Below are 20,208 nucleotides of genomic sequence, written 5' to 3'. Positions count from 1 at the left end.
TTTTTTCTCCAGCCCTCCCTAGTGCTCTGACTTCTCCAGCTCTCGCACACCCCTACTGGACGTGCCCGTCTCAGCTCAGCACCTCCTTTTGCACAGCCCCCTGTTTGACCTGCTTTTCTAGCTCTTGGTCTGTTTCCAGCTATTCTTTCTCTAAAGTAGGTATTTAGTGCCAGTCTCTATCTTATCTTAGTCTCTGTATATTCGATTTATGTCAAATATCTCATTTATCTCTTCCTCTGATGGGAATTGTCTTCAATGCACTTATAAACTGCGGTGTATTCTTATGGCACTCTAAGAAACAAATAGCAGAATTATTTGTCAGCTAAACAAGACAATGGTAATTCGTTTTAGCTGTGTTTTAATAACTGATGTAAAATGCCTGCAGATCTACAGTACTGCATTTTTCAAAGGCATGGACAAAACTATTTCCTACCTCATAATATGTAGTATCCAGGTTCTGTTCTTGTGTACACTTACTGCATGGAATAAGTGTCCTTTGTTTGCAAGTGCATAAAGTAACATCAGATTTGCTCTTTATGAATTATTTGAGTGTTGTAATACAAATTCTCAAGAAACGCATCCAAGTTATGTACGATTCTGAGTTGCACTAGTGTGATTTCACGTTTGTCATGTAAAAATATCTACCAGTGGTAGAAAAGACAGCAACATTTTATTTTTGATATACTCTTAATTTAAACACCTCCAAAGTTAAGGAGTACTTTTCAGTATTTCAGATTTCTTCTCTATTTCTGTTAGTTACAAGAAATTACAACTGCATTTGCAGGTGTTTGAACCTTGCAAATTCTCAATTCTCTATCCTTGGGATGGAAAATCTTTCTGTTTAAACAATTGTCATATATGCACTAATGGATTTTCATTCAAATATCAATGTATTCCACGTGTCCATTTCCCCTCTAACACTAGTGATCATGTCTGTTCAAACATTGCACAGTCTGCTTTCTGCATCTTGTTATTCCCATAATGAACAAATTATAGTTGACAACACTGGGACAGGAATATAAAAATTTCTTTGTACATTTGTCACATTAAGGAAAGTGGATACAGGAGGGGAAAAATAATTTTGTTCAAACTTGCAGGCAGAGTAATTATTGTATGTCCTTGGTTACGGAAAGCGCTTCCCTAATTTGCCTGCAAGTGGATCCATGACCTTGTAAAACTTGCTATTTCTGCATGCAATGAATTTTAAAGGATCTTAAATTTACTCTCTTGCTTTTAAGTTATCCTTGATGATTTAAAATGATGCCCTCAAGTATTATATTGAGAAATAGGAAGATAATTATTCATTATTACTTACAGAATTCATGCTGTGAGTGTTCAGATACATGCATTAAGGTCCTCTTGTATCACATGCTGGTGATTGCTCACATTTAGGAGAGTAATGACTTCTTTTTTTTTCCCAGAAAAAATGTTAAGAAGTGTCACCAGGACACAAGTCCTTGGTGTGATCTGTGTTATAAGCTGAGTCTGCCTGGGGTTAGTATTCACACTCTGTCTTTTGCTTCTGTTATTCCCACTCATTGAAAAGCTTCATGCCTTTTTCTGTGCTTGATGCACTTTGTGTCTGAAAGCTTCCTTCACATATTGTACCTGTTGCAACAGATGTTCCCAGAATTTAGCAGTTTCCTAGAGTTATGTTGGGTAAGTAAGAATGGATTCCTTAGATTAACTGCAGAGATGCACAAATTTTGCGGCTACTTGTAAAAGTCATTCTTGTATTTTTGTTTCTCTAAATAACATATACTGTCGTTGTGATTGACAGGCTCCCTTCAGTTTAATTTAGGTGCATGCTTGAAGTTATAGTTCTCCTGGATTTATGGTGTCTCTCTTTATGCTGCTTTTGTTGGAATGTAATTTAATCAGTCATGAATATAACCTTCCAACCTTGACACATGAAACAGTAGGCATATGCTTAACTGAAAATGAAAAACTTTGGAAAGAAAAAGTCAAGATTTATGTGCTTACATGAAAAGGGTGCAAATAGGCAATTTGATCACCATGCTTTCTTCAAACGAACATGGAGTTGAATAACTGTAAATCTATCTACTGCAGAAACATGATTAAAGATAACAAAGAAATTATTCCACTAATGGGCAAGAAAGCAAATCCACCTGGTATCCCCACTTCAAACCAGCAAGACAAAAAGCTGACTGAAAGCACTCCCACAAAGAAAAGGTAGGACTTCAGCTTAGTCTAAAACAATAAAACTACCTCTTTTATCTCCTTTAGTAGGTGTTAGCACTGAAATATCACTAACAACTTTTTTCATGTAATGAATGTATGGGCTTAATGAATACGAGGTGCCCTAAAAAATAGTGTGCTGATGCTGTTAACAAGTAGAAGATTATCCTGGTGGTTTGGTAGATGTATAATGTGTTCACTTTAATGGGACAAAGACTTAATCCCTAGCTCAGAGATGCTTCAGACTGTTGCACGACTGTAATTTGTGTCTCATGTCAACTGGGCTTTCTGCATCTCCTGTTTACAAGAACACGGTCTAGCACTGGTCAGCACGTTGATAAGAGAAGGTGGAGAGAGCTTTTCAAAGAGATCACATGGGATCTTTCAAATAAGAGGGATGCTGACCTGGAAAAAGGGAGTATTTCAAACTTAGCCTCACATGGGAACATGACAGGTAATGGGGAGGAAGAGGTGAAATCAAAAGATGAAAGCTGGCAAAGCAGGCAGTTTGAGAAATCCCATCACAGACAGAAACCTGAATTTGCTCTATTTTTCATGATTCTGATTAATGAGTTCTCTCAACTCATTTTATAGAATAAAATATTCATTTTCATGTATAATTTATACTGGAGAATTAAGATGTGGATTAAAGGTTGTATTTAATACGAATAGGGAAATAAGTAGTTGTTCATCCCTGATAGTTACTGTAGCATGAGCACGAATTTTCATTCATAAACTCTTCACTCTGTGGCTAATTGCTAGCGAGCGTAGCAATTTTTGAAACTCTCGAGGCCCAGGGAACTGTGGCTGTTCTGACATTTGTAATTTTTAATAATAGCGGGAATCATTTTCTACAGAAATAGTGTGATTAGGTATTTGAGAGCCACTACCTGGGTGGCTCAATTGCTCCTTCTGTCATTAAGTTCAAAAAGAAGCTCTCCTTTTATATGCAAAGTAATTCCAAAAGAGGCAATTGCATGCAAGATTGTCTAGTTACAGCAAACACTGACAAATATTGCCCTTCAGTTGCTTAATCTCATATCTCACATTCAGTTTTGTCATCAATAACAGTAACCTAGGGGTTTTTCCCATCTCGCAACCGAGAGCTCAGGGTGTGACAGACAACATTCCTGTAACGTAAGGAATGAAGGTCACAGGAATTTTAATGTTCTGTTAATTATATGTTTCTATGCTGCTGTCTTTCTGTTGCTTCCTTCTGGTGTAGGGTACCACTAAGCAGCCACTGCACTTCCATGGGCGGCTTTCTAACTTGCCAAATGTGCTGGCAGTATATAGTTTACGAAGATAATGACTTTTCCCTTCTTGAAGCCCCTGGTGTTTGAGTGAACTAACAGTGTATAATTAAGTACAGGAAAACCGACACACAGGCTGGGAGAAGCGTTGCCAAAGTTGTCGGAGCTTGATTGCGTCTGTGGGCCGTGTTCTCGACAGCGAGCACCAGGACCACATAAGCATTTGGATATTTGCTGGCAGTTGGCCGCTTGTTTTGCATGGCTTTTTAACCTGTAGCACCTCCAGAAAACCTACATGCTGGGATAGGGCCCGCTTCATAGCTGCTATAAATCCACTGAATGCCAAATTTTTCCGCATGAAGGCGCTTCTGGGAGAGCCAGGAGCTGCTCTCGGGAACGTCAGCTGGTGGCATGCACTTCCCTTCCAGGGCAGAGGCAAGGGCAAGGGAGACAGTCCTCAAAGCTTCCAGAAAGCCTGGAGAGCTGCCACGCTTGAAGTTCACTGTGGCCACCAAAAGCTGTTTGCCTGTTGGGGCAGATCCTGCATGTCATAGTTGGGGAATGCAAAATAACAGGATGGACCCATGTTTTTCCCAATCCTTCATCTCTGCACCAAATTCAGATCCCAAAGAAGCAACAGTGATTTGCAGCAGCCGTGAATCTGGCGAGTGTGGTATGAGTAATGGCAATAGTCCTGTTTCTGTCTAGATCTTTCTTATGCTGCAAAGAGCACCCCCTTGCCAAAGTAATTGTAGAGACATAGTCCTGCTAACCAGAGGTGGCATTTTATTTACCACGTGCTTAGAATACATTCACAGGCACAACTCAAATGTTAATAGGTCATGTAAATTTAAACATCCACACAGTGAATTAACACTTGGATCACCAAGACATTGGAAAATGAGAGGGATGTTAGACTATGCTATTTTTAGCAGACATCAACAAGTTGTTCAGTAGTAGCCTAATAACATACTACATTTTAAGATCAATATGTACTTTAATTCCACTGGATTCTTTGTAGGGGGTGAGGAGGGTACAGCTGAAAAAGGAAGAACTATCCCACTGTCTAAACTACAAATATTAGTTGAATTTGGAATATTTTCCAGGTGATTACTGAAACATTTTGGAAATCTGATTCTAATCTATACCATGTGGGAATCACTGCATCCACCACTGAAACTCCCTTGTCTTGGGTGAAATACAACAACGTCTTAATGAGACCTAGTAATCACAAGCCCTTGAGCCACTTTCCCTCCAAACTCCACAGGCTTTTAAAGGGCTAAATCTTACTATTTTTCTCATGCTCCCTTTCTCTGTGTTGTTTCGCGTTTCATTCTTTTCCCTATAAATAGGTATCCATTAGCTAGATATAGTTAAATGTCATGCTCTGACTGGCGAAGATTACAAATTCAGTCCTGGAGGGTGGAAACGTCTTATGTCTAACATGTGACCTTTCCAGCTTTCTGATTTAATGTTTATCATTGCTGATAGGCTTGGAACAATCCATCGTGCTGGTTCTTAGCTGCACATACAGGGGCTAGAATGCAGCAGATTAAAAAGCATATGCATATGTATGTGCGTACACATAAATGTATGGCTGTTCAATAAATGGCTGGTGTTGCATTTAGCTATTTGCACAAAGGTTGGCTGTGAGGTTGTTTTTAGACTGCTGGGGTGGCTGCTTAGACATGTCAGGATCCAATCCCATGTCTTCTAAAAATATCTCTAGATCTTTTGTCCATCTGCCACAATGTTTGAGGCTGGGATTCCCCCAGGGAAAAGTAGATAAGCTTCTATTCCAGCATCTTATTAGATATGATGGCAGAAAGTATAAACTGTCAAGCTTGTCCAAGGCATGTATATATATTGCTTTGTTTATTTTATGGTGGTTTGCCTTTTTACTAACAATATTTTAATGCAATATGTTCAACAGTTCGCACTTTTTTCTAGAGATTGATGGTTTTGAAAGTAATGCAACTCCACATAATACATCTCCCCCTGTGTTTTCAAAACCCATGGATTCAAATATTCGTCCATGGTAAGTTACAGATGCATATGCAATAGTCATATTGCAAATATAGCTACTTTCTTTTCAGCATTTACTCTTCAGTTCTCCCTATACTTCAGAGCTAAAATTTCAGGTGGCTTTTCATAGCTTTTGGTTACATCAGAGGCAGAACTCTGGATGTCAGTTGTTGCCAGATGACTTATCTTTATATATTGCTGTCATTTACTCTGAATAAATAATTCAGAGTAACTGAATTAATTCAGAATAACTCTGGATAAAGCCTCAAATTTGAATAAATTTTAAATCAGTACTTTCTATTTTAGTGTTTTTTTTTCTTAACCCCTTATTTGTGATACAGTAGGAGGAAATCCACTTACCTACTTCTGTGTTTTCTGCTGCAAAACCAGCATGAAGACCACAGCTTAATTTAGCAAGCCCTATTCCCAGCTGTGTACTGGCATCTTCCCTCTTGCTCATCAACAATCAAACAACAGGGAGATGCTGAGTATGAGATATTTAAAGACAAACATTTATGCTCAATGAATAGAGAAAAATTATGACTGGGAAGAATGCACTTAATTTTTAAAATGTTGAGAGGTACTAAAAGTCAATAATTATGAATAAGGGAAATATGCCTCAAATCTAGCATAAGCCCAAAATGGCCAAATGTTCTCTGGGTGTTTGGTCAACTATATGGAATTAGCTGACAATCCTGTTTGGGTTTCGGAGAGGTATCTAAATATCTTCCTCTCATCTGGAGCCAGACCTGCACACCAGACATGCACATTGTCACCAGATTCCTCACAGTTTTCTGCAGAGAAGTGATGGACTGAATAAGAATGGATTCTGAGTGCTCAGCCTTATTTCAAAGGGATGGGAATATCCGCAGAGCGGTGCAGAAGCTCAGCATTATTGTCCATGTACCCGTTTCGTCAATAATAGTTCAGTCTCCTACATCATTAACCTGAGGTTGTTCATAAAATATAAACCTTACAGAAAACCAAAATACAAGTAAGAAAAATTACCATCAATTCATCTTTGTTACATCTGCATCCAGAAATATCTGGGAAAGGGCGTATAATGATTACAGAATACCAATACCACTGGAATCCTTTAAGTTTATTGCCTAAGTATGTATTTAGGGCCAAGTCTTCAATTTCTTTTAGCTGAGGCTTCCATTCAAGTCAGCTACCAAATTCCTCTTCAGTTACCTGCTGTGTACTGCTTAGTAAATCTTCAGATATATCACTTTCATTAGGTGTTTGCAACCCATGCAGAGTAACTGCTTTAATATTTGTTTTGTAGTAGATGACAAATTCAGCATGCAATAAAAGAACATAATCTTAGCATTCAGGGCGATGCATAAAAAGCAGTGAACTTGGGGAAAAAAAAACCCTACAACTTCAGGATCTATAATTAAATAACACAGAAATATACATGAATATATGAATTGTTTTCATAAAGATTTTTAACATAATAAAATCTTGAGTCATCTCATTTTTATCACTTATTTTAAAATATGCAGGGGAGAAAAATGATAGAGTTAAAAATATGTCAGATTAGATTAATTCAGCTCTATTGTAGATACTGCTACTTAGTATTGCCTGTTTCTTCATGCAATTTGCCAAAATGTCTGCCTGACTTAGCACTTACCCTTTTTTGTACTACTTCTAGTGCATCTGGAAATGGGGAAGATATGGATTCCCCACAGTCTCTTCAGGATGATGTGACTGAATATAGCCCTAATGTGGAGAATTGGTGAGTGGAGACATGAGGTATTTCTTAGTGGCTTTTCTATGGATTAAGTATATGGTAGGTGTACCATATACATATAGTAGGTATTGCTGGTTTTTACCTGCCGTTATTTAGAAATAAGGTCATATGTATGTATACATTTGAGTCTTCAATAATTAAACCAAGAAACTAGGTATCAAACATCCTTACACTAAACATGAGATTTGAGAAAAGCAGAGGTTAGTCATTTAAGTTTCACTGAAGACAACGCAGGACCTAAACACTACACATAAAAAGGCATGAGCAAATGCTCAAATATCAATATTTTTAGCAGCAATACAACACTTTCTTTCTTCGAAAGCAAACTCTTCTAAATATAGAAAATATTTATTTTAGAAGTGAAGTATTGCTCTCTATTTCAGTCGGTATTAAGAAATATTTTTTAGCTTGATGGAATGAACAAAATGCATTCAGTTAATGTTTCTGAGGGCTAATAATCTTGGTAGCCAGTTTCACTCGGAAGAGATACAGCAAATGTCTGGCCAGGAGTATTTCTGATGTGGGAGGTGGAAGAGGGAGATATTAAATTCTTGTTCCAGAGTAACGTATCACCAGGAAAGCTATATAAGATGATGTGAGGTTAAAACTCATGCTCTGCTGTGAGTGGGGTGTTCACAACTGGCGTGCAGCATCGGGCCTGGGCGTTGAAGACGGGTATGGACAGATCGGAGGAGCAGGGAGAGCAGTAGCACTGAAGAAAGGGGGAAAGAGTTCACTAGGATTACTTAGCTTTTTGTTTTAGAAGAATGTACAAACCAACAAAAATGCAAAAAAAAAAACCATGTGAAAAATGTACACTTTTTATAAAAACTTATCGTTGCTGAACTGTAGAGAAGTGGCTATCTACAGAAACATTTTGAGATGCTTGACAAGAATATGCATGGTAATGGGGCAACTTATATATAGTTTGGGGCAAGTAATTCTATTTTTTTCCTCCTTTCTTGCATAGAAGATAAAACACAGTAAATTGAATTGGCTATTTCATTATTTTTGCTAATTCAGTGCTAATATACCACAAGGACCTGAGCAGACCAGCGCCCGGAAGAAGTTGAAAAAATATATATTTAGGGCAGTATCTGAGGGGAATGTAGAAGAATTGCAGTGTCTGCTTGCCGAGCTGAAGGAAAGATTGAACACGAGTACAAACACGACTGTGCCAGGTAAGCTGTGGAGTTGCCTAAAGGAAGATTGTTACCTCTTCTAGCAGCATACATACAGTCTAAAACCGGGAAATACCTCTGTACAAGACGTACTTGCTTGTCAATAGGAAGTCAGCAGTTTGCAGTTTAATGTATGTCACATGTAAGCTTTCATTTGGAAATAAGGTGTCTAATAAGCTACCTGCTCGCAGCCTGTGAGGCACCGTTGGAGAGCGTTTCTGCTCCGTCCGGGGTACGCCACGGGTGTATCTGCGCCAGGTTCCCAGAGCTGTGCCTGAGCGAGCCTTCTGCAGCCTGAGACTCGCAGCTGATGGGTCAGTTCAAGCCGCAGCCAGTTTAATTGCAGTAAACAGTCAGTTTAATTGCAGTAACAGGACTTGCAATGCGTGTAGCCTGGAAGAGTGGGCGAAGAAGTTAAGAAACAGCTATGCTCTCATGGCCTTTCTGCCAGGGAAACCTATTCTTAAAGAGGGCTTTGCGTTTGTCTGGAGTTCACAGGGCAGTGGGGTGTGAGGAGGAGAAACCTAGTCCATAGGCTAACGTATTCATGAGCATCCATCTCTGAATATATTGTCTTGCCAAGTAAGCATAACTCAAATACAGAGGGAATAGGAGGAAATAATTATTTGCCAAATAGTTTATGCATATATATATTTCCCCCTGGTTCCACCCATAATAAACAAAAGGTTGAAATTTCTCCATCCACTCAACAAATAATGAAGCCTACTATGATTTAATCTCAAAATTCACTCTTGCAGATTATCTGATGAAAAAATTCACAGCTTCAGATACTGGCAAAACTTGTTTGATGAAAGCACTGCTGAATATCAACCAAAACACAAATGAGATAGTGAATATGCTATTAACCTTTGCAGAAGAAAATGGTATTTTGGAGAGGTTTATCAATGCAGCATACACAGAAGAAGCATATAAAGGTATTGATATTTGGTACCAATTTCAGGTGTAGAGTCATATGTATTATCCATAAATGTAATTTCCTCAAGTGTTCTAATGATGATTTACCTTTTTTAAACATTTTTATTCAATATTATTGGTGCTGTCTGTTATGAAGTATTAGTGTTCCTAATGAGTACAGAGATCCAACATTTTAAATATTGTATCTGTTGTTTCAGGTCAGACAGCTCTAAATATTGCCATTGAAAGAAGACAATCTGAAATCACTCAAATCCTTATAGAAAAGGGAGCTGATGTCAATGCTCATGCCCAGGGTATTTTCTTTAATCCCAAGCATAAGCATGAAGGTTTTTATTTTGGTAAGTGGAAGTGCAGTCTCTCTGGAAAAGTTAAGAAGGAACAACCAAACAATTGACACTATGGACGAGGGGGCAAATGCAGATCATTACTGTAGCTAAACCTAGATTAAGAAACTCATTCACAAGATAGAATGACACAGTACTTTTGTTTTTTTTTAATTTAGTGTAAGCAAAAGTAACTTGCTGGAGTGCAATGTATTACAAACACTCAGATATTATTGTAAAGCAATATTTTAAATGCTGAATAGTAAATAAAATGTAACTAATTTGAAGATGAAGATTTTTCTTCAAAGAATATTTTCATGCAAATTAAGCTTTTCTTTAAACCAAGAGCTAAATTTTATATAATAAGTATATAACTATGCCTTAACCTATTAAGATGCTTAAAAGAGTCACTCTTGTAACATGACTCAAACGGTTGTAATAAACTGAACGGTTATGTTTTGTAATTTTGTAGGTGAAACTGCACTGGCATTAGCTGCATGTACCAATCAACCAGACATAATTCAGCTATTAATGGACAATACCAGAACTAACATTACTTCTCAGGATTCCAGAGGAAATAATATCCTGCATGCACTAGTTACTGTGGCAGAAGACTTTAAAACCCAGAATGACTTTGTAATCAGAATGTACGATATGATTTTATTGAAAAGTAAAGATAGAAATTTGGAAACAGCGAAGAATAAGCAGGGTTTGACACCACTACAATTAGCTGCAAAAACCGGGAAATTGGAGGTGGGTCTTATTTCAGTATTATCTAAGGGAATCTAAGTATGCAAACCTTTCTGCTCTGCAGAGGGAGGCTCTGGGAGAAGGCGAGCGCTCGTGTTAAACAGCAACGAGACGCACAGACAATATTTGCCTACTATGAAACTGTGTTTAGCGCAGGGGCTAGCAGCGTCGCTCCATGCTTGCTCTTGTTTTTCCGGCCTGTGAAACACGGTGTTTCAGAGACGACGGGCCCGACGCAGCCGAGCAGGGGTGTCCTCGGCACCGAGCGCCGCTTCGTGTAACCGAGAAGCGATTTGCTCGCAGTACGAATCTCACTGTCATGCTGAGTGGCTGTTTGGGTATTTTGTGCTTCATTCTTGCTTCCTGCTGGGCAAAGAAATAAAAACACCTCTGCTGAGAGCTTAGCAACAGGAATGAAATCTGTTTTCAACTTTTCTAAGTAGAACATGTAATTTCAACCGAGAATTTTAGCATCTGAAAGCTGATATTGATAGAATGGCTTTAAAGATTAAAATAGAATTTGCTTCTTTGGAAATGTAACTTTTGCAGTATTTGAAATTTTGTGCTGGTATATGAAAAGTGAAAGAAAAATTTGGAAATCTTGGAGCTGAACTTCAAAATCTAAACAAATAATTACTTATGTACTTTAAAACTGTTTCAGTTTATCATTTATTCTCTCAAGATCTGCCGGAGTAACACTGAGCTCAAAAATATTGCACTTATTGTATTACATTTGTACAATTACAGAACCTATGAATAATTCCAGAAAACTCACCAGAAATGTTCTATTGCATTACTATAGAATTTGGCCCTCAAATCAGCTGATTGTTCTGTGGTAAATAGCTGAAAATGGGATAATTTAGAAAGTTATTGATTAAGTTAACAGAAAATGCAAGTGTGAACATAAGGAAAACTGTGCTTGCATTTCTGAGAAAAATGTTTCTTTAACAGAAGATCCAGAGGCATGAAAAATATTGTATTTCCCAGGGATTTGTTACCTCTGCCACCACTTACTGAGTGGCAGAATTACAAATACACTGAATTGCACCACTGTAGCAAATGTGATAGTTATAAGGTACAAGTGTGGCAAGGATGTATGTGCTCTCTCCTTACCCTTGAAGAAGAATACGTCTCCTTAAAGATGACTTTGTTAATGTTTTAGATTTTGAAATACATCCTCAGCAGAGAGATAAGAGAGAAGCCTCACAGGAGCCTGTCAAGAAAATTCACAGACTGGGCTTACGGTCCCGTTCAGTCTTCCCTTTATGATCTGACAGACCTAGATACCACCACGGAAAATTCAGTACTGGAAATTATTGTCTATAATACGAATATTGGCGTAAGTTGCTTGTTATTCAAATCTATGTATTTTCTAGCGGTGCACTCGTTTCAGGTGTGTTAACCTATACATTTGATTGAAGAACCTGTAAAACAGGAATATATATAATTTTTGGTTCTTGAGTTTTCTGTTGGGAACAAGATGAATTTTATACCTCTGCGGACTCTCAGGTGTTAGCACAACTGCGTTCAGCTCCTGAAACGTTGACTAGGCTTTTTGGGGATGCCTTTTCCACCTTTGGAGCATTAATTTGCTGTGCAGGTGAACATAAAAACGGCCCAGCTGGTGAGATCAAAGCTCGTATTTTGGCTCCCTCGGTGCCCATTAGCAGCTATCTAGGAAGGCGCACGAGAGCAGGGTGAACCGGCGGCGACGCTTCCCCGTAACGCTCCGTCTGTCCCCAGCCTGCACCTCCTCAGCTCCCTGAGCCAGAGGGGGCAATTCTCCACGTTGTGGCCTGATGAAGTGCCTAGCACTCGTAAAAGCCTGTGGACAGGATGCCCCTGTCTTCATTAACAGTGTTGCTGCTGCTGCGCCGCTGTTTCTTCTCATGGTATATAATTTTAGCTTTTTCAAAGCTAGAATTTGGCATTTGTTAAATACTGCAATAAAACTACTTCTGTAGGAGGCTGGACCAGAAGTTCGCACTACGGCTTTGCTCAGTGCCCCCTTACTAGAGTACGGCAGGTTATCGCAGCGTGAGTTGGACGAGGCCAGCTGTATTTTGCCAGTGTAGGATCTGACATATCCTTGAGCCTAGATGTGTTTCTGGATCAACAAGAACAGATGCCGAATGACGCGAGGGATATATGCCTGAAATTGCCTCAGTTTCCTTATGAGCAACAAGTTCAAATATTGCTTGCTTTCTTCTACAGAATCGTCATGAAATGCTGACTTTGGAGCCTCTGAATTCCCTTCTGCGAATGAAATGGAAGAAGTTTGCACGACACATGTTTTTTATGTCATGTTGCTTTTATTTCCTGTACAACGTAACGCTAACGTTAGTTTCCTACCACAGGCCTAATGAAGATAAAGTGAGTACAGCAACTTAAAAACTCAACCAATTTCTCTGCTTTAAAATGCAATAGCATTCTCTGATTCATATTTAATATGTTGGTGAATGGAAAAAACAAAACCAGATGTCAGAATATCTGACTGTAGTGAGACCAGGTTCTCCTACATTAGATCTACGTTTATGGAGGGAAGGAGAACAGCTACAGAGGAGATAATTCCATTTGCATTTTGCAAAAGCATTCCAAAAGCAACTTTGTATAAAGAGAGGTGGTTACATTTCTAAAAGCATGAGGAGAGTTTTTTTCTTTTGCTTATTTTTTAACAGACTGAGAGAGAAACTTCTGCTACTTCAAATATGTCTGTTAGCAATCTGATCCCATAAATCCTCCATGAAGAAAACTTTGACTAAAATGGAAGAAACTGGGTACCCAGAGGAGGGGTACATACATGAGGCTTCCTATTATTTTGCCTTTTACCCTACAGATACTGAACTCAGAATCTTTCCTGTCCATTTTGGACCTGTCTTGCAGGCTCCACCTTATCCACTAGCACTAACACGTGGTGTAGGATGGCTGCAGTTATCAGGACAGGTGATGGTTATGCTAGGAGCAATATTTTTAGCCATAAAAGAGGTAAGACCTTCTAATAACAAATACATAATGAAATATGTAAAGAAATTCTCTGGATCTGTGAATGCATTGCTGATAACCTTGGCAACATGTTGGTAATATCTTTGTCATTTCTGTAATGTCTACAAGTTTTTGGCACAATACATCACTCATTCTCAATGACCCTACATGTATATCTGAATATAACTGTGTTGCTCATGAAACAAATGAGGGTTCTTGCCTTTGCACAAAGACATTTAGTACTGGTTTTAAGGACACTGCTGAATTAGAATGTGCAACAGAAAAGACCAGGATATATTGTTTACCTTATACTGAAAGTAATTAAAAAATAGTAACTTCTTTTCAAGTTAACTGTTAAATTATGCCAGAGATGACAGAAACTCAGACTTTCATGTTTTGCTTTGAAAACTTTTTTAAAAGTATTTTTGAAGTTACAGCATGAGGAAAAGATTTTTAATTCTAGAGGCTATCATATCTTATCAAAGACAATTTTTTTAAAAAAAATCAAACATGATTTTGAAAAATCAGTTATGATCCCTCCTTTCTCTTGTAATTGTTCCTGTATTTTATATATCTGTCTACCTAGAGTGTAGCCATCTTTCTGCTTAGGCCTTCAGACCTGCAGTCAATTCTCTCAGATGCATGGTTCCACTTCGCATTGTAAGTCTGGCTTGCACACATTTTATATCGTACGTATAATATGTAGCATCTGTCATCTCTCCAATGGTCACAAAGAATGTACTCCTGTAGCAGATACACAGTTTTAAGAGGTAAAACATATAGAGAAGCTAAAAACAGTGCTGTACTTGGGGGGAAGAGGGGAAAGCAGTCTGTACATATCAACCTCCAATGCTGTTATTGATCAGTGAAAACATTAGTGCATGTTATAGTAAAGTTGCATGTAAAATAAAAAGAGTATAGAGTGAGCTGTATATAGAAAAAAATGCTTAAAAAACTGGTTAATAAATCAGATCTAGCTTCCAACTCCTCTTGGCTACTTCAGGGAGGAAAAATAGCATAAACTGGTTCAGCTGGCCTAGACACAACGCAGGTGATGCCTTCTCAGTCTTGGCAAAAGAAGTACTGCCAGAGCTAGGTCTGCCCAGTTTGCTGTTGTACCTCTGTAATCTGACCCTCTGAAATGACCGTTTGGGGAAAAAGGTTTACTCCTGTCTGGTAGGATTTAAGGCAGCTCTAAGGTTGAGCTAAATTATTCTGCATTTGGTCTGGCTCCTTCTGCTTGTAGGATCAAGGAAAAGAGGAATGACTTAACTCTCACCTTTCCTCCTGCTTCTCCCGTCAACACAGATCAGCCTTGGGCTGCCGCGAATCTGGCCACGTGCTATCGCAGCACGTCGTGGGTTCTCTTAGCGGATAGCGTCCTCCTTGTGTGGAGGTTCACGGAAACTCTGTAATGATTTTAACAGTTTGTTAAACTAAAACATTAATAATTGCTTCAAAAATACTGTTCAGAATTCCTGACCTCTCTTGTCAGCAAAATCTACATTGACCAGTTATTGTTGGGAGGATAGTTTAATGCAAATAAACTTTAACGAACATAACAGCATGTTAATATAACTACTTTTTCTGTACTGATCTATGTTACTGTTAAATTATAATAATGTTCATAGGGGAGAATTGAATGAAATTAGAAGTGAAGCAAAGAAGTCTTGTTTTCATGTTCTTCCACTGTATTGTTGGCTTTGTACTAGTATGTTCCTTTTACATAATGTGTTTGTTTTTTAACAGTTTTATACAAGCTATGCTTGTGATCTTCTCTGTCTTTTTGTACTTCTTTTCCTACAAAGAACACCTCGTGTGTCTTGTTTTGGCAATGGCCCTAGGATGGGCTAATATGCTCTATTTCACCAGAGGTTTCCAATCCATGGGAATTTACAGTGTTATGATTCAAAAGGCAAGTATATTTTTTTACTTGCCTTGTTATAATGTTTGTTTCTATAATTCCAATCATGCAAGTTCAGCAGTTTAGATGTATTTTATAGTTCACACTGAAATTTCCTATTTTTAGTCAGCAGAATGCACTATATAATGCACTTCAGTGGCAGAAACTAGCTTATTTCTTAAAATTAACAACATTGTATTAGATAGGCAAGCAATTTGTGTTTTTCATCTAAGAGTTCTGCTGTTTTATTGCGGCATCCTCTGTGAAGCCACTGTTGTGCACAGTTGTACCCACTCTCAGAAGTGCACAAACATAGCAGCTGCCAGTTATCATGAAAAATGAGACCTGCATCTTCTCTAGACTTCTCACTGAGACCACAACTAGTTTGCTTAATGAAAACTATCTGATTCTGTAGTGTTTACCACACCTGTAACCCTGCAGAACACATTCATAAAACTAGTTCTCAATTTTTATTTCTGATTTAATCTTCAGGTCATCCTTCAAGATGTGATAAAGTTTTTAGTTGTCTATATCGTGTTTTTGCTGGGATTTGGCGTAGGTAAATATTACTGGAGAAAAGCACTGATGCTCTGTGTGAGTAAAACTTTTGGCATTATAATAAGAACCCTATTGTCACGATGAGAGCTCATGTCAGGGTTTCTGCTGGATGTTAAAAGCCAAGTTCAGAGTTTTAAACTCTGACTAGAGAATGTCTGAACAGATAAGTAATTTGGCTCTTGTTCAGTTGCCTGCAGCTTCATTTGGATGTGGGATCTTCTTGCTTCATCTTGCTAATCTGTTATCTAGCTGCTGCTGTGCATGTTGCTGGGCAGCCGTAGCTCTTTACTACACAGTGCATTTTAATTTCTTTAGGATAAAGTGCCATGTATGCATAAAGCATTATTGTGATCAAAATTTTCTCTTTTTTTTTTCTCCTCAGCTCTCGCTGCATTGATTGAAACTTGCACAGGCAGCAGTGAATGCCGTTCCAACAGCAGTCTGGGACCTGTTCTGATGGATCTTTTTAAGCTCACCCTAGGACTGGGAGATCTGGAGATCCAGGAAAATTCAAAGTATCCTGTGCTGTTTCTTCTTCTCCTCATAACTTATGTCGTGTTGACTTTTGTTCTTCTCTTGAACATGCTTATTGCATTAATGGGAGAGACTGTGGAAGATATTTCTAAAGAGAGCGAGCACATTTGGAAACTCCAGGTTTGTTTGCAAGCTAGTTTGCTTAGTAAGGTAGAAATGCATTGGCCAAAATCTTTTGAGCTGTACCTATGATCACATACTGCACTGATAGATGGGATTATGTATTATGGGAATCATCAAGAATTATATGGATGCAAATAATGGAAATTACTTAATTGTGGTAACCTAATAACTCTGGAATTAATGGCTATTCTAAAGGTAATTTTGTGTTTTCAACCTCATGCAGAGTTACATGCATTTATGACATTCTCCTTGATATGTCACCAGGAAGATGTGTTTTATGATCTGCCCTGATAACTAGCTTATTGTGCTCTGCTGCTACTCCTCTTGAATTTGCACAATGCATGAGTTCACTCCCATTTCTTATACTCTGAGTCTGGTCTCTTACCAAGACGAGTCAGCTCAGAGGCCCAAGGTGCCAGTGAGGCGCAAACAGAATTAGGACTGGAGTCGCTTTGTGTGGTGGGCAGTATCCTGCTACAGGATATACGTACCTGCGGCAGAGCATTGCATGACGATGTTAGAGTTAAACCCTAACGCTGACTCTAGTCAGCTGTCTTCATTTGCCTCCGAGTGTGCCTCCTGCAATGGGACAGACTAGAGGAAGCTGCAGACTTCCTACTTGCACATGCCAAACAACAAATGATATGAAATAATATTTGCTGCTGCTGATGTCAGTGTAGATTATGCATGGTGGATGGAGGCATGACATGTTATAATGAACCATGGGGCCTGCAAACTGTGTGGGTTATGAAATCAGGAAACTTTGAATACTGTTAGCCATGCTTGTGTTACTTCTTGTTAACAGAGAGCCAGGACCATTTTGGAATTTGAAAAATTCTTACCAAAATCTTTGAAGAAAAAATTCCAACTGGGAGAACGGTGTAAAGTGGCTGAAAATGACACGAGGGTGTGTTTAAGGTAAAGCAAAGCTAGAATATTATGCTACTGATTCTTCTTTGTGTGTCTCTTCAAGGTTATTTCTATTAAAAGCCTCTTCAAAACATTCTCTATACTTACATTCTGCTTTTAATGCTTAGATTTTTATATAAAGAAATAGTAAATATATTGTATGAAAATCCAGTTAGGATCTTTCAGCTGTGATCAATGGTTTACATAGAGAGCTATGCCTTTTCCCTTTTTAGACAATTAACTCTTTTGGCAGAAAACAGATTTTTTTTTCAACATGTATGTTTTTAATGTACGAGTACTGAGTCTTTGCCAGGAGATGTTACTTTGTTGTAATCTTTAAATGTTAGGTTAAAAGAAATTATATTTATAACTGATTACTAATTGATATATTAGCATATTGAAAAGATGCTACTCTGCTGTTTTATGAAAAATACTCCCATGTCTAACATTAATTTCAAGTTTATGCTCACAATGTGTGAAATTGTTAAATTTCTGAGCATTATTCTCCTCTGCAAACAGTACATAATACTTCATCCTTTTAGTAGTAGTAAAGCAAGTATTGATGGTAAACCATGACAATTCCAAGAAGGAATGAAGAAATAAAAGGGGAAATGTAGGTGTGTAGCTGGGAGATAATGCATGCTATTAACATACTTTATCTACAACATAAACAGAATTAACGAAGTGAAATGGACCGAGTGGAAAACACATGTTTCATTTATTAATGAAGATCCAGGGCCAACAGGTACTGCTGAATTTTATACCATCATGTTTGTGAAACTGCTTTTTAAAAATGCTTTAATATTTTTATATCCTTTAAAATATAAACTCTCATATAATCTGGATCCTCAGACACCCTTTTTACTTCTAGGGAAACTGGTGGGAAATATGGTGGGGGCATAAACATTTTTTTAAAGATCTGGAGAGAAGGTTGGTCATTAATTCTTATTACTCATGTTGTGGCACCAAAACATCGTATTTTTACTTTTTCATTAATTTTTTTCTAAGCAGTTATGCTTGATCCAAGAGTTGCAGTCTCTTATGACATTTGAACAGCATAAGGCCAAATAACTGTTCAACAGACAGAACATACTAAATTGTCATGAATTACATCGCTTTACTCGTTGCGTAGTCATACATAATATTGCAAAATTTGGCAAGAAGTCACACGGACTCTACCCAATAGTTTGCTGTGTTTTAGCCCTAGAAGATTTGTGTTTACATTTTGTGATACATACTGGATGACAAAATGCCCCTTGAATGTTAACCAGGAAATTCAGGATCCCCATCTGCTGATGTTGTTGGAAGTGTACTCAGAAATGACCTAACTCTGAAGTATCAGATGTCCTCCTGGCAGCCAGCCTCAGAGTTTACCGCAGGGGCATATGAGGATCAGAGAGATTAGTTTACAATTTGTGCTTTAGTCAATTAGCACATATAATTCTTAGTAGAATGATCTCAGTAATAGCCAAAAGGGGCAGACAAAAACTTCTGTACAAGATATAGTAAACTGACAATTCACTGTTTAAATAAATGCATGTACTTTTTTAATTTGATCTTGCATGTACACAATTTCTACCATATTCTGTCTTGTTTATAATGCATTTTTTTGTAGATCCAAGTAAAGTTCAAGATAATTCAAGAAGTAATAGCAAAAACACCCTGAATACATTTGATGAAATGGATGATTTGCCTGAAACTTCTGTTTAGTTGCACACTGTTGCTGTTCAGCTGCACATCAGCATCAGGAGCTGACGCTGAAATCTCTGTTGATATTTTGGACAGCTGTAACCAGCTGTAACAAACTTTCAGTGACATGATCTGATAACTTTAAACCATCAAATCAGGGCAGCTAAGCTGAAATAAAGTGGACTATTTCACTGGTTCAGTTTTGAGCCTCTTGGGAGGGGACCATTTTTCAAGTTTGCATGACACTAGTCAAACTTGGCTCTAGACTTTTGTACTGTTTGAAAGAGTCAGATGTGAGGTATTTCTTCCTTTTGTGGAAAAATAAGATCTTTGATCTAGTCCACTATCTTTTGTTTTGGAATCTTTAACTCAAGACATTATGCTGAAAAAAGTTCTTGCTATGGAGAAAAGAAAGGCATTTCAATTTTGAATACTACCAAATGAAGTATGTTATTTTGAAATAACAATGTTCTGAGTATATTTGAAGCTTTCATACTGACTGTCAGTGTTATTGGGGGCTTGAACTAGCAAGCTGAAGAAAGCCTCAAGGGAAAGACACTTCAATTCTCATTAGCTTTGCCTGATCTGTTTTTCTTGTGTATAATGCCAAGGGTATAATGAGTTTACTGCTTTTTATTCTGGAGGATATATATATGCCTTGCTATAAGTTAATAGGGCAGAAACATAATTCATTTAATAGAGAATACTTCTGAGCTGGTTCAAATCACAGTGACTTTAATGTTCCTGTTACTGCTTGGATTTTCCATGCTATTACATCTTCTTTCATTAAAAAAAAAAAAAAAGAAAAAAAGAAAGTTACCACATCTGAAGTTCTTCAGGTTTAAGTAAAATCACTTCTACATTCAACTTCACAAAAATTGGAAATCAGCATTTTTTTCCAAAGAATCAAAATTAAGTTAAATGCAATGCAATTATAGACCTTTTAAGATTTTTTTTTTATTCACAGGAGTGTGTACTGCATTTCTGTAGCACTTTTTATTTCATTATCTGTGATGACCTAGGACTAAATTATATTTTTGATTTTATATTTTACATATGTATGTATAAAAAGAAATATTTGTGTTCT

General features: G+C 37.8%; 1 protein-coding gene across 2 annotated transcripts; it reads left to right on the top strand.

Annotated features, from left to right (window-relative positions):
* The first annotated feature begins 2,074 nt into the window (after nucleotides 1–2,074).
* TRPV3 (transient receptor potential cation channel subfamily V member 3) lies at nucleotides 2,075–19,142 on the top strand. 2 transcript variants are annotated; one of them, XM_062592330.1, is made up of 17 exons: nucleotides 2,075–2,193; nucleotides 5,386–5,490; nucleotides 7,135–7,218; nucleotides 8,257–8,414; nucleotides 9,173–9,349; nucleotides 9,548–9,688; nucleotides 10,146–10,426; nucleotides 11,586–11,762; nucleotides 12,638–12,796; nucleotides 13,307–13,408; nucleotides 13,992–14,065; nucleotides 15,155–15,320; nucleotides 15,801–15,867; nucleotides 16,249–16,520; nucleotides 17,329–17,441; nucleotides 18,107–18,177; nucleotides 19,048–19,142. In XM_062592330.1, exons 1-17 carry the CDS (start codon nucleotides 2,075–2,077, stop codon nucleotides 19,140–19,142), a joined length of 2,361 nt encoding a protein of 786 aa, XP_062448314.1. The 2 variants fall into 2 exon arrangements, with proteins under 2 accessions (XP_062448314.1, XP_062448316.1); XM_062592332.1 differs by having other exon boundaries at nucleotides 18,107–18,202; nucleotides 19,055–19,142.
* The last annotated feature ends 1,066 nt before the right edge of the window (nucleotides 19,143–20,208 follow it).

This window comes from Rhea pennata, chromosome 20, assembly GCF_028389875.1.
Source record: "Rhea pennata isolate bPtePen1 chromosome 20, bPtePen1.pri, whole genome shotgun sequence".
In the NCBI taxonomy this organism is placed as follows: Eukaryota; Metazoa; Chordata; class Aves; order Rheiformes; family Rheidae; genus Rhea; species Rhea pennata.
This window is presented reverse-complemented; position numbering and strand designations above follow the sequence as displayed.